The sequence below is a fragment of the Elgaria multicarinata genome, chromosome 7 (genome assembly GCF_023053635.1).
Source record: "Elgaria multicarinata webbii isolate HBS135686 ecotype San Diego chromosome 7, rElgMul1.1.pri, whole genome shotgun sequence".
In the NCBI taxonomy this organism is placed as follows: Eukaryota; Metazoa; Chordata; class Lepidosauria; order Squamata; family Anguidae; genus Elgaria; species Elgaria multicarinata.
Genome location: NC_086177.1, coordinates 82,976,432 through 83,002,144, shown reverse-complemented (window position 1 = coordinate 83,002,144; position 25,713 = coordinate 82,976,432). Strand labels below are relative to the sequence as shown.

The following is a 25,713-nucleotide window of genomic DNA, read 5'->3' as shown; positions in this document are numbered from 1 at the left end:
TTAGCTGGCTGGGAGTGCACTGGCCATGTTACGTGCCACTAAAGACCTCACGGCACACCCAAGCCTCAGGAAAAGCCCTCTGAAGACTGCCCCATGGAGCCACAATTTGTCTCGGACTGATTTGGAGGCTGCCTGCTTTGACTTGGGTATTGAACCCAAGCTGGGATCCAAAAATCGGAAGTTTTATGCCTCCCATTGACTCATAAAAAAATATTAAAATGTTTACAATTTTCTCTGGATGGAATTTAAAGGCACTCGCCTCTTAAAGATTACATCTGACACACACACACAGTAAAGGGGGAGTTGTGCTATGCATAAAGGAAGCAGCAGAATTGGATGACATTTGCAGAGGGGATCAAGCTTTCCAAGTTTCAGATGAATAGGCTACAAAGCTTTGGTGCAAGAGCAGCATTCACATTTCAATAGTATCCAAAACAGGAAGTTCTTCATCATGGTCTCTGTGCATCACACATATGGGCTCTGCACCTGCGTGGAGCTCATTCAGGAAACTTCCATAGCCGAGGGAAACGTTTTCAGCGGGAACCCCTCCCCCACTGTGTACTGCGCATGTCCATGGGTTCCCATCCTTTTCCTCAGTTCTCTTTTAACCGCCTTTCTAGATGGGCATCTTTTGGGGAACTTCTGAATCTTCAAACTCTCAAGCTTACTGCTTGACCATTGATGTGATAGACTTGATCCTGCTGGCAGCATGCAAACCCGCTACTCGGAGGGTGTACAAGGCTAAATGGACAAAAAATTCCCAGTACACTTCTGTTAACGGTTTCACACCTTCCAAGGCATCATTGAAGGACGCGTTGCTCTTGTTGCACTCCCTTTACGACAGAGGACTCAAATAGGCTTCCATCAAGGTTAATTTAGCCACGATATCAGCATCCCGAGGGCCGATACAGGGTTTGTCTATCTTCACTCACCCAGTGGTCTGACAATTCCTCAAGGATCTACAGAATTTAGCACCCCCAGTGCATTCTATTGCACCTTCATGGAGCTTGTCTATGGTGCTGCAGGCTTTAACGACAAAGCCCTATGAACCCCTCGCTACCACAGACATTAAACTGCTCTCATGGAAGGCAGCATTTCTAGTCGCAATTACTTCATCACGCAGGTCGGGAGAGTTACCTCATCCTCCATAAAGACAAAGTTGTGCTTCGACCAGACATCTTTTCGACCTAAAGGCGTTACGGAGTTTCAGTTAGATCCAGACCTGGTTCTCCCAACATTTTTTCCTGCCCCTTCGATGTCACTGGAGACCAAGCTACACACCTTAGACGTTTGGAGGGTGTTTGCCTTTTAAAAGGCTAGAACTGAATCCTTTAGAAAAACAATAGGCTCTTTGTATGCTATGGGGGAATCAAGAAGGGATAGTCAGTCTCTTCCCAATGCTTGGCAGCCTGGATTATTGGTACCATCAATCTCTCTTACGAGCTGGCAGGCTTGTCTCTCAGAGAAGGGGTTGGAGCACACTCGACCAGAGCTGTCTCCACGTCAACAGCATTCCTGAGGGGTGTCTCAGCACCGGATATCTGCAAGGCGGTGACATGGTCGCAACCTTCGATATTCATCTCACATTATCACCTTGATGTTTGAGCGAGAGCTGACTTCAGTTCTGTCCTCGGTGTTGGCCTAGGACAGCTCCACTTTTCCCACCTCTAGTAAGAGAGCTAGTTAATCGCCCATATGTGTGATGCACAGATGACCATGATGAAGAAAAACAGGTTGCTTACCTGTAACTGTGGTTCTTCAAGTGGTCGATGAGATGGGAGAAAGGGATGGCTATATTGGTGACCGTATCACTGTCAATAGTCACATGTAATATGAAAATGACTAAAGTATTTAGAAAACTTTTTATATACTGAGCAAGATAGCTACTCTGTATAGTTCATCAAGTATATATAGAAACTATATGGTATTACATTAAAACATTAAAGAGACAATAAAGAACCAAAAAACAATTTAAAAAACCAAGCACGTTTCAACCATGCAAGGTCTTTTTCAGTGGTCTAATGAAATATACATAAACATGAAATGTAGAGAGTTATTTTTGAATTGTCATAGCATGTAGCAAATCCAGCACAAAATGTTCCTGCCCAAAATGTTTCCCTCGGCTATGGAAGTTTCCCAAATGAGCTCTGCGCAGGTGCAGAGCCCCTATGTGTGAATGCACAAATGACAACTCAAAGAACCACAGTTACAGGTAAGCAACCTGTTCTTGTTGCTCTATGACCCTTGTGGACCATTCTTCTGAAAATAACACTATAGAGGTCAAAAAACTACATAGGAAGTCTGCCAAATTTCAAATGGTTTGGTGCAGCAGTTTATGTGGATGGGGAATCCTCAAATGCTTTGGTAAATGATTCACTTCCCATTCCTTCCCCCTCTGATTTTTAGGGCAATTTTCACAAAAATGGCAACATCATAAGGTGTCTCCAGGCAAGAAAACTGCAAAGTTTTATAAGGATAGGTGAAGGGGCTAAGAGGTTATGCTGCTTTCATAGTGAAGCATGGTGTTGGAAGAATGGGCCATCATTTGGTCCTATCCTTGGCCTGCCCATCTCACATATTCTATACTGGCCTGTCCCATCTATCGTTACTACGTTGCCTGGCTCTATAGCTGTATGACAACTCTAGTATTGTAAAGAGAGACTTTAGAAGAATTACTACTTGTTTCTTTGGGTGCATCAAGGAAGTGGTGTGCATAACACCACTGGAATACTTTGAGAACAACCACTTAATGAACTAGTTGTGGCAAATATAATAGTGAATGGAGAGAGTGTTGGAAATGACTAGTGCTGTGCTGAATCCTGCTCATGTTACCATAAACAGACTGTTGATGGAAGAGGGGGAAATCTTTAAATGGGTGTTTCTCTTCTGCCACCCCTGGAATGGAAAATACGCAGTAAAGGGGGGAAAGGGAGAGAACAAGGAAGAGAATGTCTTTATACAAATAATTTTGAAAATACAATTATTACCAGGCACTAGCATAGTTGTAATGTGTTCTGGAGTTTCCAGGCAATCCACATTACTTCTTTGGAATGTCTTGCTGTAGTTCGTCTGCAGGTGACTATAGAAATAAGTAACACTACGTTTACTCTTTTCTCTTCCTAAATCAATTCACATTTAAAAATAAAATTGGCTAGGAAGACCTCTTGGTTTACAAATTGCTGAAACCTTTGTTATATTGTATGATTGTTGGATAAAACATGCACTACTGAGTTAACCATGTTTAATAACAATTGTCCAGTCCTTCCATACAGGCAGCCTGCATATGAATGTTTCAAAAGTACACAGGAGGCTTTTCTACATAAGGCTTTTAACCTGCCACTTCTGCTTCCAGATTCTTTGTGGAATTAAGATAGGCTTCTTTATACATATTATTTTTGAGGGACATTTTTCCCCTCTGCTTTTGTATATGTTCCCTTATACAACCACTAGGTAGCACTGTGTTATAGTGGAATTGTGCAAGTACACCAGGGTTTCATGCTGCCAATCACAGAGATGCCAGACTTTCCTTGTTAGAAACATCCCTTGCCCCACTATAATGGTGGCAATGCACAAGAGAGGCCATGGAAGATGGCAACGTTTTGTAAAGCACCCATACACTACCATCAGGAATCACAAGTGCACAATAAATGCCTAATGTAGAAAGACTCAGGGTCACTGGGCTCATCACCAGGCACAATTCATGCAGGGGTGCTGATTATAAGGATAGTGCCTCTACGGGGAGAATCATAGTAGAGTTGGAAGGGGCCTATAAGGCCATAGAGGCCAACCCCCTGCTCAATGTAGGAATCCACCCTAAAGCATCCCTGACAGTTGGTTGTCCAGCTGCCTCTTGAATGCCTCTAGTGTGGGAGAGCCCACCACCTCCCTAGGTAATTGGTTCCATTGTCGTACCGCTCTACAGAAAGCTGGAATCTGGCTTCCTGTAACTTGAGCCCATTGTTCTGTGTCCTACACTCTGGGATGCTTGAGAAAAGTTACTGGCCCTCCTCTGTGTGACAAGCTTTCAGGTATTTGAAGAGTGGAGGACTGTAATTTGTGATATCTCAGGACTTTTTTTTCCAAAGTCTGGTCACAACCCCACTCGTGAAACTCATGTTCCTTGGGTGTTTGCGGCCACTAATAAGCTGTTTATCTTCTGGAATATCTCATTTTGTTAAAGCATGTTTTCCGAGCTTTGATGCATCAGTGCCTTTTTCTTCAGATCTATCCGAACTGAAAGCATGCTTTCATCTCTTACTGATGAGCTTTTTGCCTATTTTATGAATATCTCTATTCAAGTCTTCTGAGTAACATCTTAAAGATCAATGAAACTAGAATGGAAGCTTGGTATTCTGCAGAAAAGTAGATCTAGTAATAAGCTGGGCTCTTAACTGATCAAGCAATTAATACAGAAAACTGACAAGCAGTATGCTACTTATATTTAAGTAGCCCCCCTTGAACTTGATGGTGCTGAAAAATGTTCATGTTTTGAAAAATTGGGCTTCACAGTTCTAGGAACAAGAGTTTAGACATCTGGTATTGTCAAACATTTATTTGCAACTCTGTTGAGAATTAGAAATACGCATGGCAATCTATGTACCTGTTCCAAGCATTGTTCTCCCAAAATTCATAAATAATGAAACGGGATTCTCTTGAAATCCTCTGAATGGAAACACTAAAAAATAAGGACAAAGTTAATTTGACTGATTGAAAACAAAGCCAGTACGAAGAAGTAATATGCCTGGTTCAGATGTAATGGGAAACTTTAGTTTCCCACCATGAGAACGAGCCGTGATAGGGTTTGGGGTCATATGCTCTCCCTCCTTCCTCATCTTTCATGCCCACAAGGAGGAGATCAAAAGTTTTTTTTAAAGAACGGTTTCCAGGATCCAAACATCATGGGTCCAAACATCACAGGTGCAAAAGAGAGGTTATGGGGAGGACCCCCAAGGTTCACCACAGCTCATTCTCATAGTGGGAAACCATAGTTAATTGGCCATAATGCAGGAGTCATTTGAACTGCTGTGATTTTAAATAGGGAAATAAATTCATGCAGAAGTATCATTAAATATTTTTTATGGAGCCTTTAAAAAAGCTGAACTCCTGTTAGCTATTTGGAACAAAAGAGCATGGGTGGGCGGGTGGGGATGAGACTGGACTTCAAATCTTCAGCACTGGGATCCTATTTAGCTTTTACTAAAAGCTGGATAAACTGGATATTCAGCTGGATAAACTGATACAGAAATTGTCAAATATAAAAGAGACCAGCAGATGGCACCATGTATGTGTGGAATACAGTATGGCAAGTAATTCAGTGTTACAGATGTAGGATGAACTTGGTATATTGTCGTTTGTGACCAGAACTTGCTCCGTTCGCAACCCCAAATGTGAGCGCAATTTGCGGGCAACACTGACACATCCCTGAGCTTGCAATGTGGGTTCAAATAATACATACCATAGAAAAACGTCCATTTTCATGCTTTAATTAATAGGGGGAGTATGCATTTGGGGATGCATGTAAAACAACAACAACCAGCTTGCAACTGGCCCCCTGTCTTGACAGTGGTGAGTTGGCACTGCAAGGCCTCCAGCTCCCATATTTGTTCTCCTTCTTGTTATCTGCACGGGAAGGAATGCAAGTACGGAGTTGCCACCGCACTGATCACCGGGGGGGGGGGGGATGGGGGAGGAATGAGGCAGCCAGAGGGGGACAAAGAGAGGGACACGCGGTGCCCAAACCACCTCTCCTCTCTCTGACCTCCCTCTGGTTGTTCGTTCCTCACCCCATTTCTTTGTTTTTGTTTTATCTGTATCTGTGAAGCTTCACAGTTACAGATAATTTTTTTTTTAAAAAAAAAACACCCGGGTGGGGGGGGAGGAAAGGGGCCCGTTCCTCTCCTCCACCCTTTTTTTATTTACAGGGACACACGGGGCTCTCCTAAGCTCACGGAGGTCCGCCCCCTTCCCTCTCCAGGTGATGGTGCCCAATCAGGGGATGCCATCGGCTGTGACATGCCTCTGCAGCCAAAAAAGTTTGGGTAAGTGCCTGACTTTTTTCAGCGGAGTTTCTGGAGTTTGCCCCTGGATTTATTTATTTATTTATTACATTTTTATACCGCCCAATAGCCGAAGCTCTCTGGGCGGTTCACAAAAATTAAAACCATCATAAAAAAACCAACAGGTTAAAAACACAAATACAAAATACAGTATAAAAAGCACAACCAGGATAAAACCATGCAGCAAAATTGATATAAGGTTAAAATACAGAGTTAAAACAGTATAATTTAAATTTAAGTTAAAATTAAGTGTTAAAATACTGAGTGAATAAAAAGGTCTTCAGCTGGCGACGAAAGGAGTACAGTGTAGGCGCCAGGCAGACCTCTCTGGGGAGCTCATTCCACAACCGGGGTGCCACAGCGGAGAAAGCCCTCCTCCTAGTAGCCTAGATGGCTTTGCAATGGCGGCTGCATCATGTAGATGACCTGCCACTACTCCGAATCCACCCCAGGACAAACACTTCATCAAGACAAGCCCTGGGAGTGGGAACAAGGCAAACTGAAGTTCAAGCTAGATCTCAAAGAACCCCAACAAGCTCATCCTTCAGTGATTCTCCCATGCCCAGTAAGGTAGAAATGTTCCTTCCCTTTCTGCATGTTCCTCATGTTACTATTCAAGTATATTTCTTTGTCAGGGGTTATGGCTCAGTGGTAGAGCATCTGCTTTGCATGCAGAAGGTCCCAGGTTTGATCCCTGGCATCTCCACCTCCTGCCTGGAACCCTTGAGAGGTGCTGCCAGTCAGTGTTGACAATACTGGGCTAGATGGACCAAGGGTCTGACTCAGTATAAGGCAGCTTTCTGTGTCGCTTTGTCAGATTTGGGTAGTTCATTGTTCCTAATAAAAATTCTATTTATCTTTTTTCCATCTCCATGCTTTTGTTTATTATTTGTTGATTGCATGTTAGTAACAGTTCCCATGTATAGTAAAAGTTATTTTTCTCTTCCCCAACTAAATGATAGATATTACAACGTGATCAGCAGTCAATCAACATGGAAAATGTCCAGGCTTTAGTAGACTGTTTATTCTCAAGGAGGTAGGAGCATCAGTTTAATTGTCTTGAATCTGCAGTTACTTCATCCTAAATTAGATTCTCCACTCACTCCGAAGCTACTAGAAATTGCCGTTTAAATTCATCAGTTGCTTCATTAGCTGCTGCCTTGACATGATGGATAGTATTAACTAGTATGAGGATAGCTAGAGGCATTACAAAGTAATTAGTTTACTTTGCTCTTATATATCTGTTTGCTGGAGCTAATGATGTTGTCTTCTTGTCCTGCTTTACCAGAAATCAGCAGAAATCAGAATGTGACCTTTCTGGTAAATATTTATCCAGAAGGTCAGTTTCTGCACCAATAGTATGTCATGAGCAAAGGTGTTTGCCTAGAAATAGACTGGTGACTAATCAACCAGAGACTCACATTGTCTTGCATCCAGACAAAATCAAGAACAAATTGCAACCTACTCTAAAAGGTAAATACCCACTCCTTTTTTTTACTAGATGCAAATTTACTGTTGAAACGTGCATAGGATTATGCCCTTAGAAGGAAGCCTCCAATCTTGGAGGCTTTGGAGTGTCCAGGTTACTACGAGCCTCTGCTGGAGGACCGGGAGGAGTGACAGCAGGGCTGGGCAGAGCGGGGGGGTGGCAGTGGGGCCAGTTGGCATGGGCCTATGATTTTGAGGGGGCCTACTCCGAGTCCCCCTGGGCAAAGTTGCTTGATTTTTTTCTGTTGTTGATGATGAATTTGCCCCCCAAAAAGCACGTAAAGCATTTCTGAATGAGAAGAAGTGATATCTTATATACATCTTGAATAAAAGCGCTTGCCATTACCTTTTTTATAAATAATTCTAGTTCATATGTATTTAGAGCTGATTAGAAAATACGTAATGAGCAGTTTGAAATGGGGCCTACATTTCCTATCCGGCCCGGGCCTATTACCAGCTTTGCCCGGCCCTGAGTGACAGAGATGATTTTTGCCTCTCTGTCCTCGTTTTATTAAATTATCCTCTAGACGGGCCTTTGACCCCATCTAGAAATGGCATGCTGGAGGGGGCTGGGATATGGCTGGAGGCCATAGGATTTCTCATATCTAGGCCTCTCTTCTCCCCTCCTTTTCCCACCCATCGAAATGCTCCCTCCCTCCAGGGCCATATTTGTGACCTCTGGAAGCAGCTGGAGCAATTTTTTTCTGCAGGGAAGGAGAGGCTGATTGCAATCTAGACTCTCCCTCTCAAGAGTGTAATAATATCTATGGGCTTGGGAGGGGAACTGCAAACAATCCTATATTCCCTGAGGCGCTCTACAAGGGACCATAAGATTGCTTTCCCCATGTGCCCAAGTAATTATTTTCTGAGTTCATTGTGGCTTGTCTTCCATAATGTCAAGAGATAATTAAGCAACGTTACGTATGGTTTTCTCAGGATTGCGACAGATTAATGTTTAAGTCCCATTAAAAGCGAAGGGACATAATGGCTACATGGGCTCATGATGTCAAAAGTGTTCATAAAAAAATCCTTCATTAGCGACTTCCGGTGCCTGTCCTAAGTGCAAAGTCCCTATAGTAACTTTTAAAAAATTCATCCATGGAAAACAATAAATGTACTCACTGCAGACATCCATCCTGAGAAGAGGCCGTGTCTACATACTGCTTCAGAGCAAATCGGAACTGCTCTAGTTCTTCAGCTATTACCAACATTTGCCGCTGAACTATCATTATGTGCTGACAAAAATAGTAGGAAAATGCGATTAATGAACACTCCTTACACTCCTGCCATCAAATTTTATTTAAATTTTGGAAGAACAAGCTCTGTAAAATAGGCAGTGTGGTGTAGTGTGGATTCAGGAGATTCGGGTCCTAGTTCCCACTTGGCCATGAAGCCCAGTGGGAGACTTTGGGCTGGTTGCTGACTCTACACATAGCCTATGAAGAACAGCATGAGGAGCCACTGAAGTTCCACAAACATTTTCTAAGCTTAGGTTTCTTATCTGGCCACTAGGCGCTCTCTGGCTAAAGCCTTAAGGTACTAGTGCAACCATATTGTTTGTGGGTGGGTGGGTACTTTGTCTGCAAATGTGGATAATTTCAAAGGCACTTGAGATTACCAACAGAATAACTTAAATGTAAGTTTTGGTTTTTTTTTAAGAAAAAACACCTGTCATGCAAAAGTCTTGTGTTTTTATCTTGGGTGTGCTATATTTAAATATGACTGATGATTTTCAACTTTATGCACATAATTTACTATATATTATAAAACAATTCCTCACCATGTAAATTGTACCTAATCAGAGCTTCATATATTCATTAATGTACTTTAACAAAGATATACTTGCTTTCAACCAGTAAGGGCTGAATCTTGATTTCATTCTTATTCATACTTTGACTTTTTCAAAATCAATTCTGTAACCACGCTTTTAAAGTTTAAGTTTAATAGATTTTTAACCTGTTGTTCAAACAGCATTGAACAGGGCAGCTGGCTTACAATGAAAATGCAAAAAGTTTAATCCAAACTTAGTCATACTTAGGATAGACCCATTGAAATCAATGGGACTAAAGTCAGCCATGACTAACTTAAAACATCCCATGGATTTTAATGGGTCTACCCTAAGTATGACTAAGCCTGGAGCCAACCCAATAGATATAACACTATGTAAGTACTAGAGCAATATCATACCAAGAGAAGTTTGTAAGATTTTGCATCAAAGAACAACAAAACTGAATCTACTCTCTAAATGTAATATGAATTGTGTGACTTGGGGGTGGGCATTTTGGAATGTTCAGTAAGATCAGATGCATTTCTACTCAGAAGTTCGCCCCACAGCGGTTGAAGGGACTTACTCCCAAGCTGTTATGCATAAGATTACAGCCCTAATTACTCAAATCCCAGGATAATTTTTCCAAAGCTCAGTCTTCCTGCTGCCCCTCCGATGTATATGGATTACATGCAGAACTGAACTTCATGGTCTCTGTGCATCATACATCGAAAGGGACTGTGCAGGAAAGCGACAGCCACACCCTTTGAGCACTTACACTAGGAAGAGGGTGGAGCGTGGAACATTTTGAACAAAGCTCTGTACAGAAACAGAACCCATAAGTATGACTGCACAGACAACCACTCAAAGAATCACAGTTACCGGTAAACAACAGGTAAACCCCTGGGTTAAGGATTTTTCACCTTGATCTGGGGGTGGGGTGTGCGTCACATGGGCTGGAGGCTGCATGCAACCCCCTCCCATAGAATTTCTTATCATGGCAGAAGCAAAAACAAAACAAAACTCCAGGGGCTGTCTTCACAGTGCCAAGCTGCCGCTCTTCCCCCCACAAACCCTGCAGTTTCACTTACTTTGGGTGGTGTCGGGTAATATCCATGCCAAGTTGGGAGCATGGGGTTTCCGTGGTCATCTGGGTACTGGAGCCTCCCCCCCTTCTTCCTGGTTTCCAGAGTCCAATCACTGGTCGCCTTCTGCCAGCCCACCCACCCCAGATCATCCATGGAGTGAGGTCAGATGGCGGAAGAGCCAGGGTGACCTCGCTCCCACCAAAAAAGTTAGGGTAAGTTTCTGACTTTTTTTACTGTGCAGCTTCACGGAAAAGCCCCACGGTGGCTGCGAATCTGCTGCTGCATCATGTAACTGAAACAGCTCAGATTTGCAGCTGCCACGGGGCTTAGGGCACATATAGACAGCCCCCAGTGATGGTTTAAAAGCAAAATAACTGGAGGGTTTGGCAAATTCAGGTGTGCAGAGGCAAGGGTGCACTCCCCAGTGGGTTTGGGGGGAAGTTTGCCCCCCCAGAAGCTGCCAACCCATGCCTTAATCAAGTCATAATCTGGAGGGAAAAAACACTTACAGATTTAGTGTTTCCTTCTGATATTTCTTCTTCTAGTGGCTCAAGCTTTAGATCCTTGTAAATGGGATAAAAGGGAAATGCAATCAATACCACCAAATATTAGCTAGCAGTGCTGCCACAACCAGATTTCATTTAAAAAGAAAAAAAGAAAAACCATGGTGACTAACTTATTTTGTTATAGGTTCACATACACATACATTGTGTTGAAGGTTGCACTGAATTTGGGGACATGGGTCAGGTGGCTTCTTGTACTTTGAGAGAGGGATTTGGGAATCTAATGCCTGTGATTGCCCTTTGGATGCAATTGCTTGTGTGTGTTGACCTTGGATTCAAACTAATCATATCAGTCAAAGAGATCTCCTTTTATTAGGGCAAAATCCTAGGCATGTTTAGATAGCAATAAATCCTACAACTTCTAGCATTCCCCAGCAAGCTTGCATAGGATTGCGCCCTTAGTGATGTCAGAATGCACATCCTGGAGGTAGATAAGATTGCTAGTTAGGAGTATTTCTAGCACCATACCATTTTAGAAAAATAAAGCATATAACTGAAATACACGCTTGTATTCTGCCTAATCTTCAAGCAGTTCCATCTGTTGGATCAAAGGGCTCCATCACACCAGTGTTTTATTGCACTTTTGTTCTGCCTTGTTTACCGTTTTGCCCTGCGACCCTCACACAACATCATCCCTGTCCTGCAGTCATCTTGCCTCTTCCACTCCATTTTCCATGCTTTCCTGGGACAGTGAAAGTGTGGTATTTTTTCTCCACGTGAGATAAAACTGCCCTTCCATCCCCGTGTATTGCTGTCCTTATGCTATGTTGCAGAATGTCCCTTCTTGGAGGCAATAAAGAGCAGCCTTGCTGATGAAAGAGGAGGGCGGGGTGGTTCTCCTCCAGTACGCTGAGTCAGTCAGACTTTCGCTGCTCCAACCCACTCTCATTGCTGTATTATCCACCCATTTCAACTTCCCTCTTTTTTTTTTTTTTTGCCCACTGTATGAGGTGCCCAGCTGATGAAATGCTAAATTGCTAAACTTTAGACAACAAAACCAGAGCAAGAGGAGGGAAGGATCCCATATCCATCAGAATGTCCATCAACCACAAGAACCAATGAACTGGAGGGGGAAGGAGAAGGGGTAGGGTGGTGATACCAGGAAGCGCAAGCTGGTGTGTTGAAAAGGTAAACAAGGCGAAATAGCGCAACAACGCACACAAAAGTGACCAGTGTTTGACGCGCTAATGAAGTGGAGATGGAAATCGTGGATGCATACCAGGAAAAAAAAGTAGGTGTGATGGAATTCAAAGTGTGTAATGACATATTTGGAAACTGGATGACTTTTCATTTGTAACTGCTAAGAAACACTGGAAGTCATATCCTACATACTGAAGTTCCCTCCTGGATTATGGTCAGAAATAAAACTACTCTTGTCAGTACTAAACAAAATGTGCCCCTTCTACCTTTTCAGGAAATAAAGGGTAGTTTTTGCCCAAATTTGGTTATAGAAAAACCACATCATTGATAAATGTTGGTGACTATTCCAGGAGTAATATGAATGTCTGAATTCATCCTTATTGTGTGCCTTTTACAACACAGTGACTCCAGTTAAGTTCTAGTAGTATTGTTTATATACTGACATAACTGCAGGAAAGGAATAGATGTAATCTCTAGCTTTATTTCTTGGTATAATTTTGGTTTCTTCTTCCAGCTTTTTCCCCTATAGGGTGGCAGAGCAGTTCAGGAAAGAGCATACATCTCTTTTATCAACATCTCCTGTCTCCACAGCAAAGCAAATTCCACAGCTTTTAAACCAAAGGAAAAAGAAACATGAAACAATGTGTGGATCATATATTTCTCCCATATCAAAGGAGGGCATGGAGATCGGTTGTAGTTTTGCTCATATGGAGTGCAATCCTGCGCACGTCAACTCAGAAGTGTCCTATTGAGTTCAATGGAACATACTCTGAGGTAAAGGTGTATAGGATTGCAGCCTTAATGGATGCCCTATCTGCTCTAGTACTATTAGTCATGGGTTGGAGGCAAAGGTGATGCTGGAGCATACAAAGGCCTTTACAGAATAGTGAAGGACACTGCTCACGCACCTTCTGCTCCAGTCTGTCAATCAGCTTCTGCAGTCTATTTATTTGGGTCATCCATTGGTTGTCCTCCTCCAGCCAACCTTTAAGAGACAAAAATATTGGGTTTAAAACACTGCTGAAAGTTAGGATTGTATCAATTTGCTTTGATATGCATGCTTTCATCTATGTAAGAATATTCAAAGACCTTTTAACATATAGCCTAGCTGATGCTCACCAAAACATACCTCATGGAATATTTTCCTGTGATAAGTATTTCTACAGCTCAACATTTCTTCTCAAATGCAACCTTAAGCTTTTCTGTCCTGCTGCAATTGATGGTTCCTCTAGTTTAACTGTGAGGTTTAATCTGCAAGAGCAGAAAAGTGATGTCTTTACCAACCTGCCCAATCACTGAGGTCATCCGAGAGCATGCTCCTGGTGGTTCCACATGGGCCTATGGCCGGACTGGAATCCACCCAGAGAAGAGCATTTAGTGTGGTGGCTCCTTCCTCTGGAACTCCCTGCCTCTGAAGGTCAGGCAGGCACCAACACTATGTTGTTTTTGGTGACTTCCTCTTTTCCAGGAAGCCTTCCTTGATTAACTAGCCTCAGTTTTATTGGCACTCTGTTTTTTTAAAGACTATTTTAACAGCATCTTTCATTCTTTTATATCTTTTGTTGTTCCCTGTGGTATACAAATGGTGTAGGTAAATAGATATCCTCGTAGGGTTCTTCCACTGCACAGCATTCTGGCTTTTTCAGAAACATTTCAGAAGTGATGCTGAAATGGTGGAACTGGAACAGCCATAGTTCAGCACATTATTATTATTATTATTATTATTTATTTATTTATATAGCACCATCAATGTACATGGTGCTGTACAGAGTAAAACAGTAAATAGCAAGACCCTGCCGCATAGGCTTACTTTGCTGGTTCAACCCCTGGCATTTCCAAATAGGGAGAGAACGCTGTGGAGCTGCCAATCACTACAGACAATACTGAGCTCTGTGGACCAACAGCCTGCCAATACAAGGCAGCTTCCTACGTTCCGAATTCCCAAGCAGGAGAACCGGCATCTCATGCCTTAAAGGACAATTCTATTGAATTATGCAACAAATAACCACCCTTCCTAGCAAGAGGTACTTCAACTAAAATAACAATGACTACTCTTAGCCCTAAAAAAAAGAATATGTATGCTCTTTCTTTGAAACTAATTTTTATTTAAGAAACTATACCTTAGACAGCCACTCCAATCTGAAGTATAATTTGCCCATATTCTCCACTTCAACTGCATCTCCATTTTGCACTTTATGTATCCACAGCTGCAAACCCCACTGTGGGCTTCTCCACACCTGGTTTTTTATCCTGCAACTTTACTGAGGTTTCTGCTTCAGGATTCTTTGCAGGATTAAAATCAGTCCTTTAAATGCACTTCTCCTGTTCCCCAACCCCCGGGAGTTCCTTTATCTGCAAATTCTATATGTTTCATTATATACGCACTAAGTGGCATTGTGGTTATAGCGCAACTTCCTCTTTTCATGGAGATGTCAAAGCAATTCAAAACGCCATTTAAAACAACAACTCATTATCCCCATTACAAATAAAGCCACAGAAATGGTGACAAAGCACAGGATAGCCCTGGAGGGTGACGACATCATGTAAAGGATCTGCAAATTTCAGTGAGTAACCAATCTTGATTGCAGGATAAAACCCCAGTGTGGAGAAGCTATGGCGATCACAATCACCATCTAAAGTGCAAAGCAGTTCTTACTGCTTTGAGCAATGTGGTGAAACATGCGGCTGATAATAATGATGATGATAATCTATATATTGTTTTAACTGCTAAAACACCATTTTAAAACACCATAATGTACAACATTAAAAATGGCAATCAGATCAAAACATTAAATTACACATTTTAAAAGGCTAAATTGAAAAGATGCATTTACACCTTTCCTAAAAGCCAAGAGAGTGGGGATCAATTGTAGTTCTTGAAGGAGTACATTCAATACAGGAGAAAAACCTTTCACATGTGCCTGACAAATGGACCTCTGTGGGTAATGGGGCTGCACAACAGTCCTCTCCTGCATATCTTAATACTTGGAGAGGTTCACAGTGAACAGATGGTCCCTCAGTATTTGTATTTCAGGTCCAGTAGGCACAGTACTCTTTACTCCTCAGGTGTTTGACAGAGAGCTTAAGAAAAATCCCACAGCTTTACTAGGGCTTTTGTCCTCTGCAGTCTTTCTATCCTTATGATATCCTTCTTTACATGCGTCCACATGATTTTGAACTGAAAACTTCCTTCTTGGAAAGGCTCCATTGAGTTTAATGAGACAATGCCATCTAGTGGCGGAATTATAGTGCAATGCTGACTTTACACACTGGAGAGATCCTTCGTTATCCCGGCAATAACTTTAAATATCACATTATCTCTGATCTTTTTAAAAGCGAGATTACAGAGGGACAACATGGGAGATGTCCTGGATGTTGACGATGTTGTGTAATGGACTTGCAAACGTCCATGAGTGGTCAACTATGAGTGTGCAATAAATCACTCATTTAGAGAAGCTCTTCGACAGTCATGCTTCCATGATAGGGTTATGGGAAATCTTTTCAGTCCTTTCCATCCCCACCATTCTAGGGTCATCTGAAATGTGGGCATCACAGCCACATCTAAATGTGGCTCCATAGATTATGAAGTATGCATAGAGGGCAGTTTGAGGGTCCTTGCTTTGGAAACACGCCAAATATTAAATATATCGTTTCTATGAGCAAGTTTAGTTGCGTGTTGCCCTATAGAATCACTCATTTTGCATTAAAAGCTTCAAAACCAGACAACTGGTTTTCACTTTACATGTATGGGTGGTGGAAGAACAGTTTAGGAAACAGAGGGGCTGGGGAAAAGATTGGGGTTTGCCGTATGAATTCCTTTCAAAGTCTATGGACTATACGTTAGGGCCACGATAGACATGATGGTGACCTGTGTGTCAGGACTGGGTTGTCGCTGCATCCCTACGAAGTTAGGGCATGGGGAGCTTGGAAGTACAGCATGGGTGAATGTGGGAAAGATGAGCTGAACCACTCCTCCACCCGTGCTTTCTTCCGTGAAACCACTTTTAAAAAGCATCTTTGTCCCCATGCAGCTCCATAACCAGATATAATAACTACTGGGAGAAAAACAACTAAAATAAATAATAATAATAATAATAATAATAATAATAATAATAATAATAATAATAATAAATATTATTCTATTTTTATCATTGCACCTAGTCGCACTCTTCAGGCTAAACTAGACCTGATGCTGAAGATTTTTATTTAAGTGTTAGGAGCAGGAATGAATGCTTCCAACTGATTTTCATCTGTATAATGTAAACACAGAAAAGGAGAAATGCAATACTTCTCTTAAACAATATTACCTGGATTAAGAAGAGGGCTGGCAGGAGAAAAACTGTTATTCCTCTGGAGTCTTCGACTTGAACGTCTTCCTGGCTGCTGAATTTTCAGCACCTCTGGCTTTGCTGGCCCTTGTCTTAAGAAGAAGAAAAAAGTACATAGAGCGGTTGAATTTGTGAACCTGTCTCTTTATTCCAAGTCTGTTTCCAGCCCTCTTCACATGCTCACATTGGCCTGGTTCAGACAACACACTAAACCATGCTGCTTAACCACAAAATGGTGCATTCCCTTAACCATTTTGTGGTTAAGCAGCATGGTTTAGTGTGTTGTCTGAACCAGGCTATTATGGGCTGAGCTGCTGTAAACCATGTAATGCTCATAAATATTTGAGCTGATGAGGATCTGTCACAGACTTGGCACTTCATACTACTGTGAAGTAAAGTGCAAGGTCCCTTTGGTTGGGTGACAACCCTCCACAGAATCTAAGGGCAGGAAGTTCTGGGAGTAGTGGGGTAGAAAAAACAAGGTGAGTGGTGATCCAGGGAGCTGGGTAGCAGAGAGGTTTCGGGGAGGGTGCTGCCTCTCACATATTACCACAAAACATCCTTACAAGTGTCATATACTAACATTAATCTTTGAGTAGAGCATACAGCCTCCACTCAGGTCTATTTTTGACTTAGAAAACACAAGCACTACTAGCTTGGCTCTGTGTTTCTGGTTCAGAAACACATATAGTTCTAAGTCTTCATCCATTTAATTTCATTGATTACATTTCCATTACAACTCAATAGCTGAAGCAATCTGGGTGGTTTCCAAAGATTTAAACCTTAACAATAATAAAATAATAAAAACCATTTGCATGCAAACATATAAACAGACAGCATGCACAGCGACACACGTCTATCTAAAGTGATTTTAAACGATCAGCAATAAGAAAAATCCAGGACCTGACTAAAACCGCATCATGTGCTGCCAAATGCCTGAGAGAAGAGGAAGGTCTTAACCTGGTTCTGAAAAGATAACAATGTTGGTGCTAGGCGGGCCCCATCAGGCATGTCATTCCACAATTGTGGAGCCACCACTGAGGAGGCCCTCTCCATTGTTGCCGCCTTCCGGGCCTCCCTTGGTGGAAGCACCTGGAGAAGAACCTGAGATGATGAACATAGTGTATGGCTAGGTCCATGCCAAGAGAGGTGCTCCCTCTGCCCGTGTGTGTGTGAGAGAGAGTGATAGCATACAGAGAATGATCACAACTGTTGGCCTTGAAACCAGGGCATTGGGCCCAGTGGTTGCTTTCTCCTGCAAAAAAGATTGCAGAGAGCGACTGCATCCATCGCGCTTGTTCTGAGGCCAAGAACCAAATGGTTCCATGCCAAATGGCTGTGGGGCAGGCCAGACATGGGAGTGGGGTCAACTAAGAGAGATAGGTAGGCTGGGCTTTGGTGTAGGCTTACACGAAAACCTTGCTAAGATTACCAGAACAGGTCAGATCTTGAAACGTTTCTTGAAATGTTAAACTCGCCAAGCGAGTGGAGGCACGGCAGCGCTGTGTAGACCCACCCCCAGGCATCACATGGCTCCAACTCTAGCTGTCCGTGCGTATGGCGTAGACGTTTGCAGAGGGGAGGCCTTTGAGCATTCAGCTGTATGTGTAAAGGCCTCCCTGCTGCAGGCATTCATGCAGTACACATGGGTAGCTGGGGATGTGATGCATGCAAAAACCAGAAGGGGAGCACCAAAACAGGGCAGAATGTGAAAAGACAATGTGTTCTCAAAGATGCCAATGGATATTTTATGAACCCAATGCATTTCAGAAAGACGAAGCTACAGAAAACAACCAATTTAAAATCAGCTCAGGTAACAAACAGCTGTACATGAAAGTTTAAAACTATTTATTCCATTTTCAATTCCATAATTTATATCTGGAGTCTCAAAATATAATAAAAAGGTTTTTCTCTGTCGCAGGGTCTAGAACAATTGATCATAGCATTTCTTTGTAGCAGTTTCTCCTGGAAACAATTCATGATACACTACCATTGTGTGGCGGGAGGCAAGGAGGGTGGGGGCGGAATCTGACTTACTTTTCTTGAAGGGTTTGTTCCTCTGTGGTTTCCATGGCACATTCCAAGGAGTTATGGAGAGACTGTAGCTGATTCAGGGTTTCTTTCAGCAAAAAGCGAGTCACAAACTGTTCCAACTTAGAAACCTCTTGATAATTCTAAAAATTAATAATGAAATAGACATCAGTGGAAAGGAAAGGCTTAATATCTCACCATTGGGCATGCTTTCTCCAGAATGCCAGCTGTACACAATTCTTAACCCACAGTCCCATGGTGAGAGGTGGTGTGTTCATATTGTGCTTCTAAAGCAACTTCTATCGTCTCCTTCAAAAACAACAGGTCTTGAAAGATGGGAAGAACTCAGGGGGAGTCTACAGCAGCTGTTTACTGCAGGATTGGATTGTAGTTGTCACTAACAGGCCATATGATGTTCACCTGCTCCTGCCGTGATCTCAGGTCCACCTCTCACTTTTACTGGATTATCCCTGACTGCTTTTGTCATGGTTTTTCTGGCTCTCTCACTTCCATTGCGAAGAATATTTGCAGTGTGTCCCCCTTCACGAGGTCGTTGCTATTCGCTGTGAGTCCCAGGCTCAGCAAACATATCTCGGTGCAGGAGCGCATATTCGATGGAGTTCCTATCCCCCCATGTGTTGCTGCGTGTCTGTGCTCCCCTCATGAGTAAATAGCCATTTGCCTAGCCCTGCCCACTTCTACCGATACACACGCGGAACTGCTGTTAACGGAGCACACGTGCTCCCACAACAGCACTCCTCTAATTGCGGTACAGATCAGTCACATGTGCCCCTTGAGGGGCGATCGCAGAAGTGGGGAGCCTTCAGGAGCATGCCTCTTCTGTTGAGAAAGAGCTGCAGGTGTGGATTAGCCCGTAGCTATTTCCAAGCTGTGTGCTGCAAGAGAACTGCGAGTGTGCCAGAAGAAATACATTAATTAAATAATTAACAGAGCCTGTGATACCAAGCCGCTCACCTAAACAAAAAACTGCCTTCTGCATCTCTTCAGTTCTCTAGTCCGGTTATCTGTCTTTCTTCGAAGCCACTTCTCAGGGCAGGAAATTCTGTCTTATCTATGCTCAGTGTGGTTAGAGTATTCAGTTACTCCAATACCAAAATGTAAAATAATAGTCTGTTCTCAAAGGAGGTTATCTGTTGCTTCACTGTATGATGATTTCTTGCTCTGGGCTTGCCTTCTTCCAGTCTAGACAGGGAGATGTCCCAAGTTTTGAGGCTACCTTGAGGAATTTTGTTTGCTTGGGTGATTTTTTAAAAATGCTTTTTGACCTGCTACATCTAAATCTCACACTTTAGCTCCGTCCATAAAACCAAGGGTGGTAGCCATGATGGCTAATGCCAACCACTTATAGCATAATCTTGCCCTTGAAAATCACACTGTTTAACCACATTTGATGAAATTTTGGAGACAAATTAGTATTAGGTTCAACACTTATCCCAAAGGCCTTTAAAAGACTTAGTTAAAAAAAACTAACAAATGGGAACCAATTAAAATTTATTTTTGGCAGCAACACAAGATTTGTACAAAGTGTGTGTCATGAAACAAAACATGTTCGTCATAGAGCATTAAATGATGCATAATCTGCAACACTGTGATGCTGAATTTTTTTTTTTTAAAAAAAAAAATCCAATGTGGCGGCCAAAATCACAACAGCTCAATTAAAGCTGTTATGCATCACTTTGTAACCAGTACAACAAGCAAAAGTTTACAATTACAGAACAGCATCTGTTATTAACTTAAAACAAGTCTTTATGACTTCTGTTCTGTTTTATATCCTCTTCTCAAATTTCAGCAGGTTAAATATTTCTACTGAAGATATAATAGTGGCAAAAGAATAGGATTCAACAACCATTTTGCAGAAGTCAACCAGTGCCAGATCTACACCAAGCAGGATATGACACTTTGAAAACGGTTTGAAAACTGTATTTGGAGTGTGCCCTGGGCCCCAACAACTGGTCAATACCATTATAAACTGTTTTAAAGCAGTAGTGTAGATCCTGCCCAGCTGTTTATTTCCCTGAAGTGTTCAATGTCTAAAGGCACCTGAAGCAACAACCTTGATGAAGCTTAAGGTCCGAAGAATGTAAAATAGATTACAACAAAACCCATTAAACTGCAACAAAAACATAACAATTGCAGAATAAAAACAGTGTCCAGCCCACAGACCCACTTATAGGCCAAAGGCATCTTGAATAAAGTGGTCTTTGTGTGCCGTTGGAAGAATAACAGAGCAAACCTAGCTTTCTGTAGGAGGGAGTTCCACAGCGTGGGAATGACCACTTTCGTGTTGTTGCCACCAAACACATATCTTAAGGTGGTTTCGAAAGAAGGGCCTCTCCAGAAGGTCATAAGGACCAGGCAGGCTCATATGGGAGAAGGTGGTCTATCAGGCATCCTAGCTTTAGAAATTCATTTCTCAACCTCTGCCATAAGCAAGCTTGTTACCAGAGATTCCTCTCTGAAGGTCCTGTACCTCAAATGGTTTTACTAAGCTAGAGAAGAACAAGTTATTCCACTTGTTCCGTTTCTGCTGTCATTGAAATCCCCATGAATCATCCATGGAAATTGCATGCCTATAGATATTAAAGTCATCCTCCACGTGTATTTAGCATCCATGAACATTAATCAGGCCTGTGATTTCACCAATCAGAATAGCTAACAGAGAAAATCCTGGCAGTATAAATTATCTGTCACTCCCTTCAGCACCGCTCTGAAGCTGACACCAGCTCTGTGTGAAAGCATTTGTGATGGCCTTTGGAAAGTGACAGAATTAATTTGTACCAAGAAGGCTAATTTCTGCCTCCCCCCTAAATTATTTGACATGGCTCCTCTAATTGGATTAAAGCTGCTGTATCTGGCAGACCTAATTTCATTGCTGGAAGCTTTGATTCTCTGTGACAAGAGGCTAGAGCTATCCATGAAAATGTTGCCAGAATGGGCAATGGAACTCAAATCCTTCCGCAGACTGTTTGAAATGATCACCTTTGAACACCTGTATTCTTTTGTAACAAATGAAACAAAACAGAGCCAAAGGCATTACCAGAAGATCTGTGTTGCCTGGATGAGGTTTGATGATATAAAAGATCTTTTTCAATGATGAATGATCAAAGGATGTTCAAATTCTGTAAACATTTCAGATGAGATGTCTCCCTGGATCAGGAATTCTGAAGAGGTGGTTTTGGGACACGCTACTAAATTCAGGGGCTCTTTATTTAGATTTTTGTGATGTTCTATCCTAGAGGTTTAGGATGGGTTACCATTTGAAGAAAGTCCTGCTTTGTAGCAATCTGTACATCTATAAAGTATTTTCACACTTTATGAAAACATTCCAGACATTCAAAAACATTTTCATTCATAAAGTATTTCATACATGAAAGGGGTGGGAGGTATAACAAATCTGCATCAAAGGAACTAGTTAACATCTGTCAAATTGTTACAAGGGGACAGGAGTTCAAAAGATTTTTAAACGGATGACATAATTTGTGGCCCATCTGACATAGATGAATCCCATCCTTTCCTAATCCTCCTCAAGTTTGAAGATATATTTTATATTGTAACTATATATCTTAAAAAAAATATGCATTTGGCAATCGTGATTGGCATGCATGCTATGTGAAACCAAATATATGTCCATCAATTTAACCAAAGGCTATTAATGTTACTTAGAGATTGGAAATCTCTCTCCCATTCCTTTGGAATGAAAGACCCATCAGAGTTTGGGAAAGTAACACAGCTAGGAGGTGTTTTTGCAGTTTGAATGTGTAAACAGAGACGGGAGGGCCATAGCTCAGTGGCAGAACACATGTTCTTGGGGCAGCTAGAACATTTAACACCCTGGATGTAATGGTCTTATGGGCCTTGGATGGCCACGTGGCAGTTGGGAAGCACATAGCTAACATTTGTCTTCCCCACTCCAAGCACCATCCTTGCTTTAAAACTACTTTTACATAAGAAGAGCCCAGCTGGATCCAACCAAGGATCCATCTAGTCAGAACTCTGTTCACACAGTGTCCAACAGCTGCTCATAGGCAACCCAAGAGCAGGACATGAGTGCAACACCACCTCCCGCGCTTGTTTCAACTGGTGTACATAGGTATACTGCCTCTCATAAAGGAGGTAGCATATAGCCGTCAAGACTAGTAGCCGTCGATAGCCTTCTCCTCCATGAAACCCACTTAAATCATAGTGCTATGATTTAAATCATCCCGCTGCTGCTCTCTGGATGGTTATTTGGGGGAGGTGACTGGGTGCTGAGCTGGGTTGTGGGCTCCTGGATTTTGGGCCCAATTTCCAGCCCTCGCTGCACCGTTGCAGTGTTTTGAATACAGAAGACCCCAAGTTCAATGCTGGATATCTCCTGGTAGTCCTATCTGCAACCCTGGGTAGGTGCTACCAGCAGTGTAGACAAGACTGAACCAACGGCATCTTCCTATGTTCTAGATTAGTAGCAACAGAGTGAGATTTGAGCATTTTTAGCCGGTGTTGACTTAAACAGTTGCTCTCTGAGAATCTCATGCAGGATGAGTGGTTTTGCTGCCTGCTTATAGGGTTCTTGTTTGCTCCCACTGAGCTCTGCTTGTATATCTGTAACCAAAGGAAATATTACAGAGACAGCAGCAGGGATTGAGAAGGAAGAAACAAATGATTATAGAACCACATCTTTTTATAACTGCCTACTAGGAGTAGAGGTAATTGCATTGTTCTGGCGGCAAGGCGATTTTAGCCATTCAGATAAACACAGAGAGAGCAGAAGATGTGTTTTGATTGTTATCGACGGGTGGCGGCGGCGAGTTCATTACTTGCGCTTTTTATATTTGAAAAATGTGCAGCCCTATATTAAAAACGATATTGATTTATGTGCGGGATATGACAGCTTTGAGAGTTTTGACTATTCATACAAGCTTTCCTCTTTCTAGTTGCAAAATTTAATCTCTGGCTTCTCTTGACTCTGTGGGTATCAAATGTGGGCAAGAAATCAAAGGGAGCCCCAGTAGTTATTGTTATTCCTCCATGCAGGGGGAAGCACAAGAGGAAATATTCACAGCTCTAGATTGCTTTCCTCGCAGCTCCGGTCCTTGGCATTTTTTCACGAGTCTTTCAGCTTCGGCCTCCAGGGTCCATCGTGCTTATAAATACATTAAATTCAAGCATTGTGCTGGCTACAGTGTTCCACTGGGTCACACAGCTCTAATACAATGATTAGGTATTAGGCTTTAAAATGGACGCCATGGTGCATAGAAAAGGAATATAAGAATATTGGCGGGGTGGTGGTGGTGGTGGAACAGATGCTTTTGGCTATCTTTAGATAGAATAAAATCCTTGTTGCCTCCCAGATAGTTGATCAGAGCCTTAAGGCACAATCCTATGCATGTTTACTTGGAAGTAAACCCCACCGAGTTCAAAGGGCTCAAACACTACTCCAACTGTCTGTTGTACAGGAAACACAGAGGGAGCACCATCTTGTCCTTTGCCTCAGGCAGTGAAATATCTTGGGCTGGCTCTGGATGAACCTCATGGAGCAGTTGGTAGAAAACCATCAAAACATTCACAAACGAGTATGATTACTCGACTCCTTCTTAGTAAAGGCTCCTCCAAATGTGACTACTTTTTCTCATCTATCCTACTCCACGGGCATGGCCCAACCGAAGTTGCCACCTCAAGTGAGCTGCCCCTGCCCCCACCCCGCTTCTTCTCCCTGTGCCTCCCCCCTGCTCTCATGCAGCAGCAGCTCCCAGATCCCCTCTCATGCCATGATGGGGACTCCCGGCTCCCGGCAGTTCCTTCTCCCTTCATTGGCTGGCCGGGCGACTCCGCCAAACTTACACAAGAGGTCTTGCAATATTTGGCAGAGTCTCCCAGCCAGGAGTCCCATAGCTGGGGCAAACAGTGGGAGCTACCAGTTGGGGGAGGGAGAAAGATCTGCTGCCGGCTGGATGCAAGCTGTTGGCCAGCTGGCCCAGCAAGCAGGCAGCTAGGGAGGGAGGTGGCAGAGGCAGCTGGAGGGACAGAGTAGCCAGCCAAGCAGCGGTGGGCCCTTTGGGTGGGGAGGGCCGAACAATTTGCTGCTCTTCCCAACCCATGCCACCTGCTGCACGTGCTTCTTGCTGCTTAATCGTAGGGCCGGCCCTGTTACTCCACTTCCAATAGCCCATTGCCCATGGAAGTAGCCACAAGGAAAATCTGCCATCAGATGACAGTTACAGGGAGGCGAGGCTTCTCGTGAACTGGAGGAGGGCTGGGGCTACATTGAAACAGACCTTAAGTGTAGCCCCCAAGTTGCTGTGTCTTCTTTCCAAACTCTAGAAAGGGCTGGGGAACAAGATGGTAATAAGCCTCAGCAAGGGTGACCATCCAGAGGGTGAGGCAGGTAACAAATTATGATGATGATGGTGATGATGATGTGTCCTACTTTACAAAGGACAGTCCTTTTCTTTCAAGAGGGCAGGGCTCTTGCCACTTTAACTGTTGTTGAACTGTTGCTGAAATTCCATTTTCTATGCAACTGTGAAAGATACAGGAGCCCTGCCCTCCTTTCCATATAGTCACCAAAATGTTAATAGAGTTGTTTAGCATAATAAAGGACTTGAGTTCTGTTCCCTTCATTCTCAGGGCTGTCCCTGCTATACAGCAGGGTGAATGATCTGCTTCAGAAGGCACTTTGAGGGGGGAGATAGATGAAGACAGGAACTGATATCTGAATGGCGCAGCAAGCTTTCTTTTCAAAATTTTGGCCTTAGGGCTCCACTTCAGGCAGTAAAATCTCTTGGGATGGCATCGCTCGTTCTGTTAATTGTTTGGTTTACTGCCTTTTTACCTTTCACAGTTCTTATGTTTATAGCAGGAAAATATTAGCATAGAGGCAGCAAACAGAGTTTCCTTATAGGGGTTTCTATTCTAACATATTGCCTATGGGGACCCATTTGCTCACAGATACCTCTCTTGGCACCTACCAGGCTCTGTGCCTGTCCTGTTTTTTATTTTTATTTATTTTTATTTGTTTCATTTCTTTTTTAAATTAAAAAAAATATCTGCAATGCTGGCATTCTGCAAAGCAAAGTGCTGCTCTCCAGTGTCATCTTTATGTGGGTTCAAAAGAGTGGTTTTGTATTTTGGAGCTCAGATGCTACCTCTGCCTCATACTGAAGTTCTTGGGCAAGTTAGTTTTCTCTTAGTATCACCAGTTTGCCTTCTGGGAAATTAGTATTTTGTGACTAGACAATCCCACTGCTGTAGCCA

At 42.7% G+C, this 25,713-nt stretch overlaps 1 protein-coding gene and 1 non-coding gene across 2 annotated transcripts in view; one reads left to right on the top strand and one right to left on the bottom strand.

Moving 5' to 3' along the window:
* NECAB1 (N-terminal EF-hand calcium binding protein 1) overlaps positions 1-25,713 on the bottom strand; it is a 51,905-nt gene that overhangs the window by 1,072 nt on the left and 25,120 nt on the right. Inside the window, exons 6-12 of the mRNA XM_063131314.1 lie at positions 18,466-18,602; positions 16,408-16,520; positions 13,009-13,085; positions 10,907-10,960; positions 8,667-8,779; positions 4,601-4,675; positions 2,988-3,079 (exon numbers count right to left, since the gene is read on the bottom strand). Of these exons, the coding sequence (XP_062987384.1) occupies positions 2,988-3,079; positions 4,601-4,675; positions 8,667-8,779; positions 10,907-10,960; positions 13,009-13,085; positions 16,408-16,520; positions 18,466-18,602 (661 nt within the window). The remainder of the gene's footprint in view (positions 1-2,987; positions 3,080-4,600; positions 4,676-8,666; positions 8,780-10,906; positions 10,961-13,008; positions 13,086-16,407; positions 16,521-18,465; positions 18,603-25,713) is intronic.
* On the top strand, positions 6,691-6,762 carry TRNAA-UGC (transfer RNA alanine (anticodon UGC)). The gene has a single exon. It is a non-coding gene; the product is annotated as a tRNA-Ala (tRNA).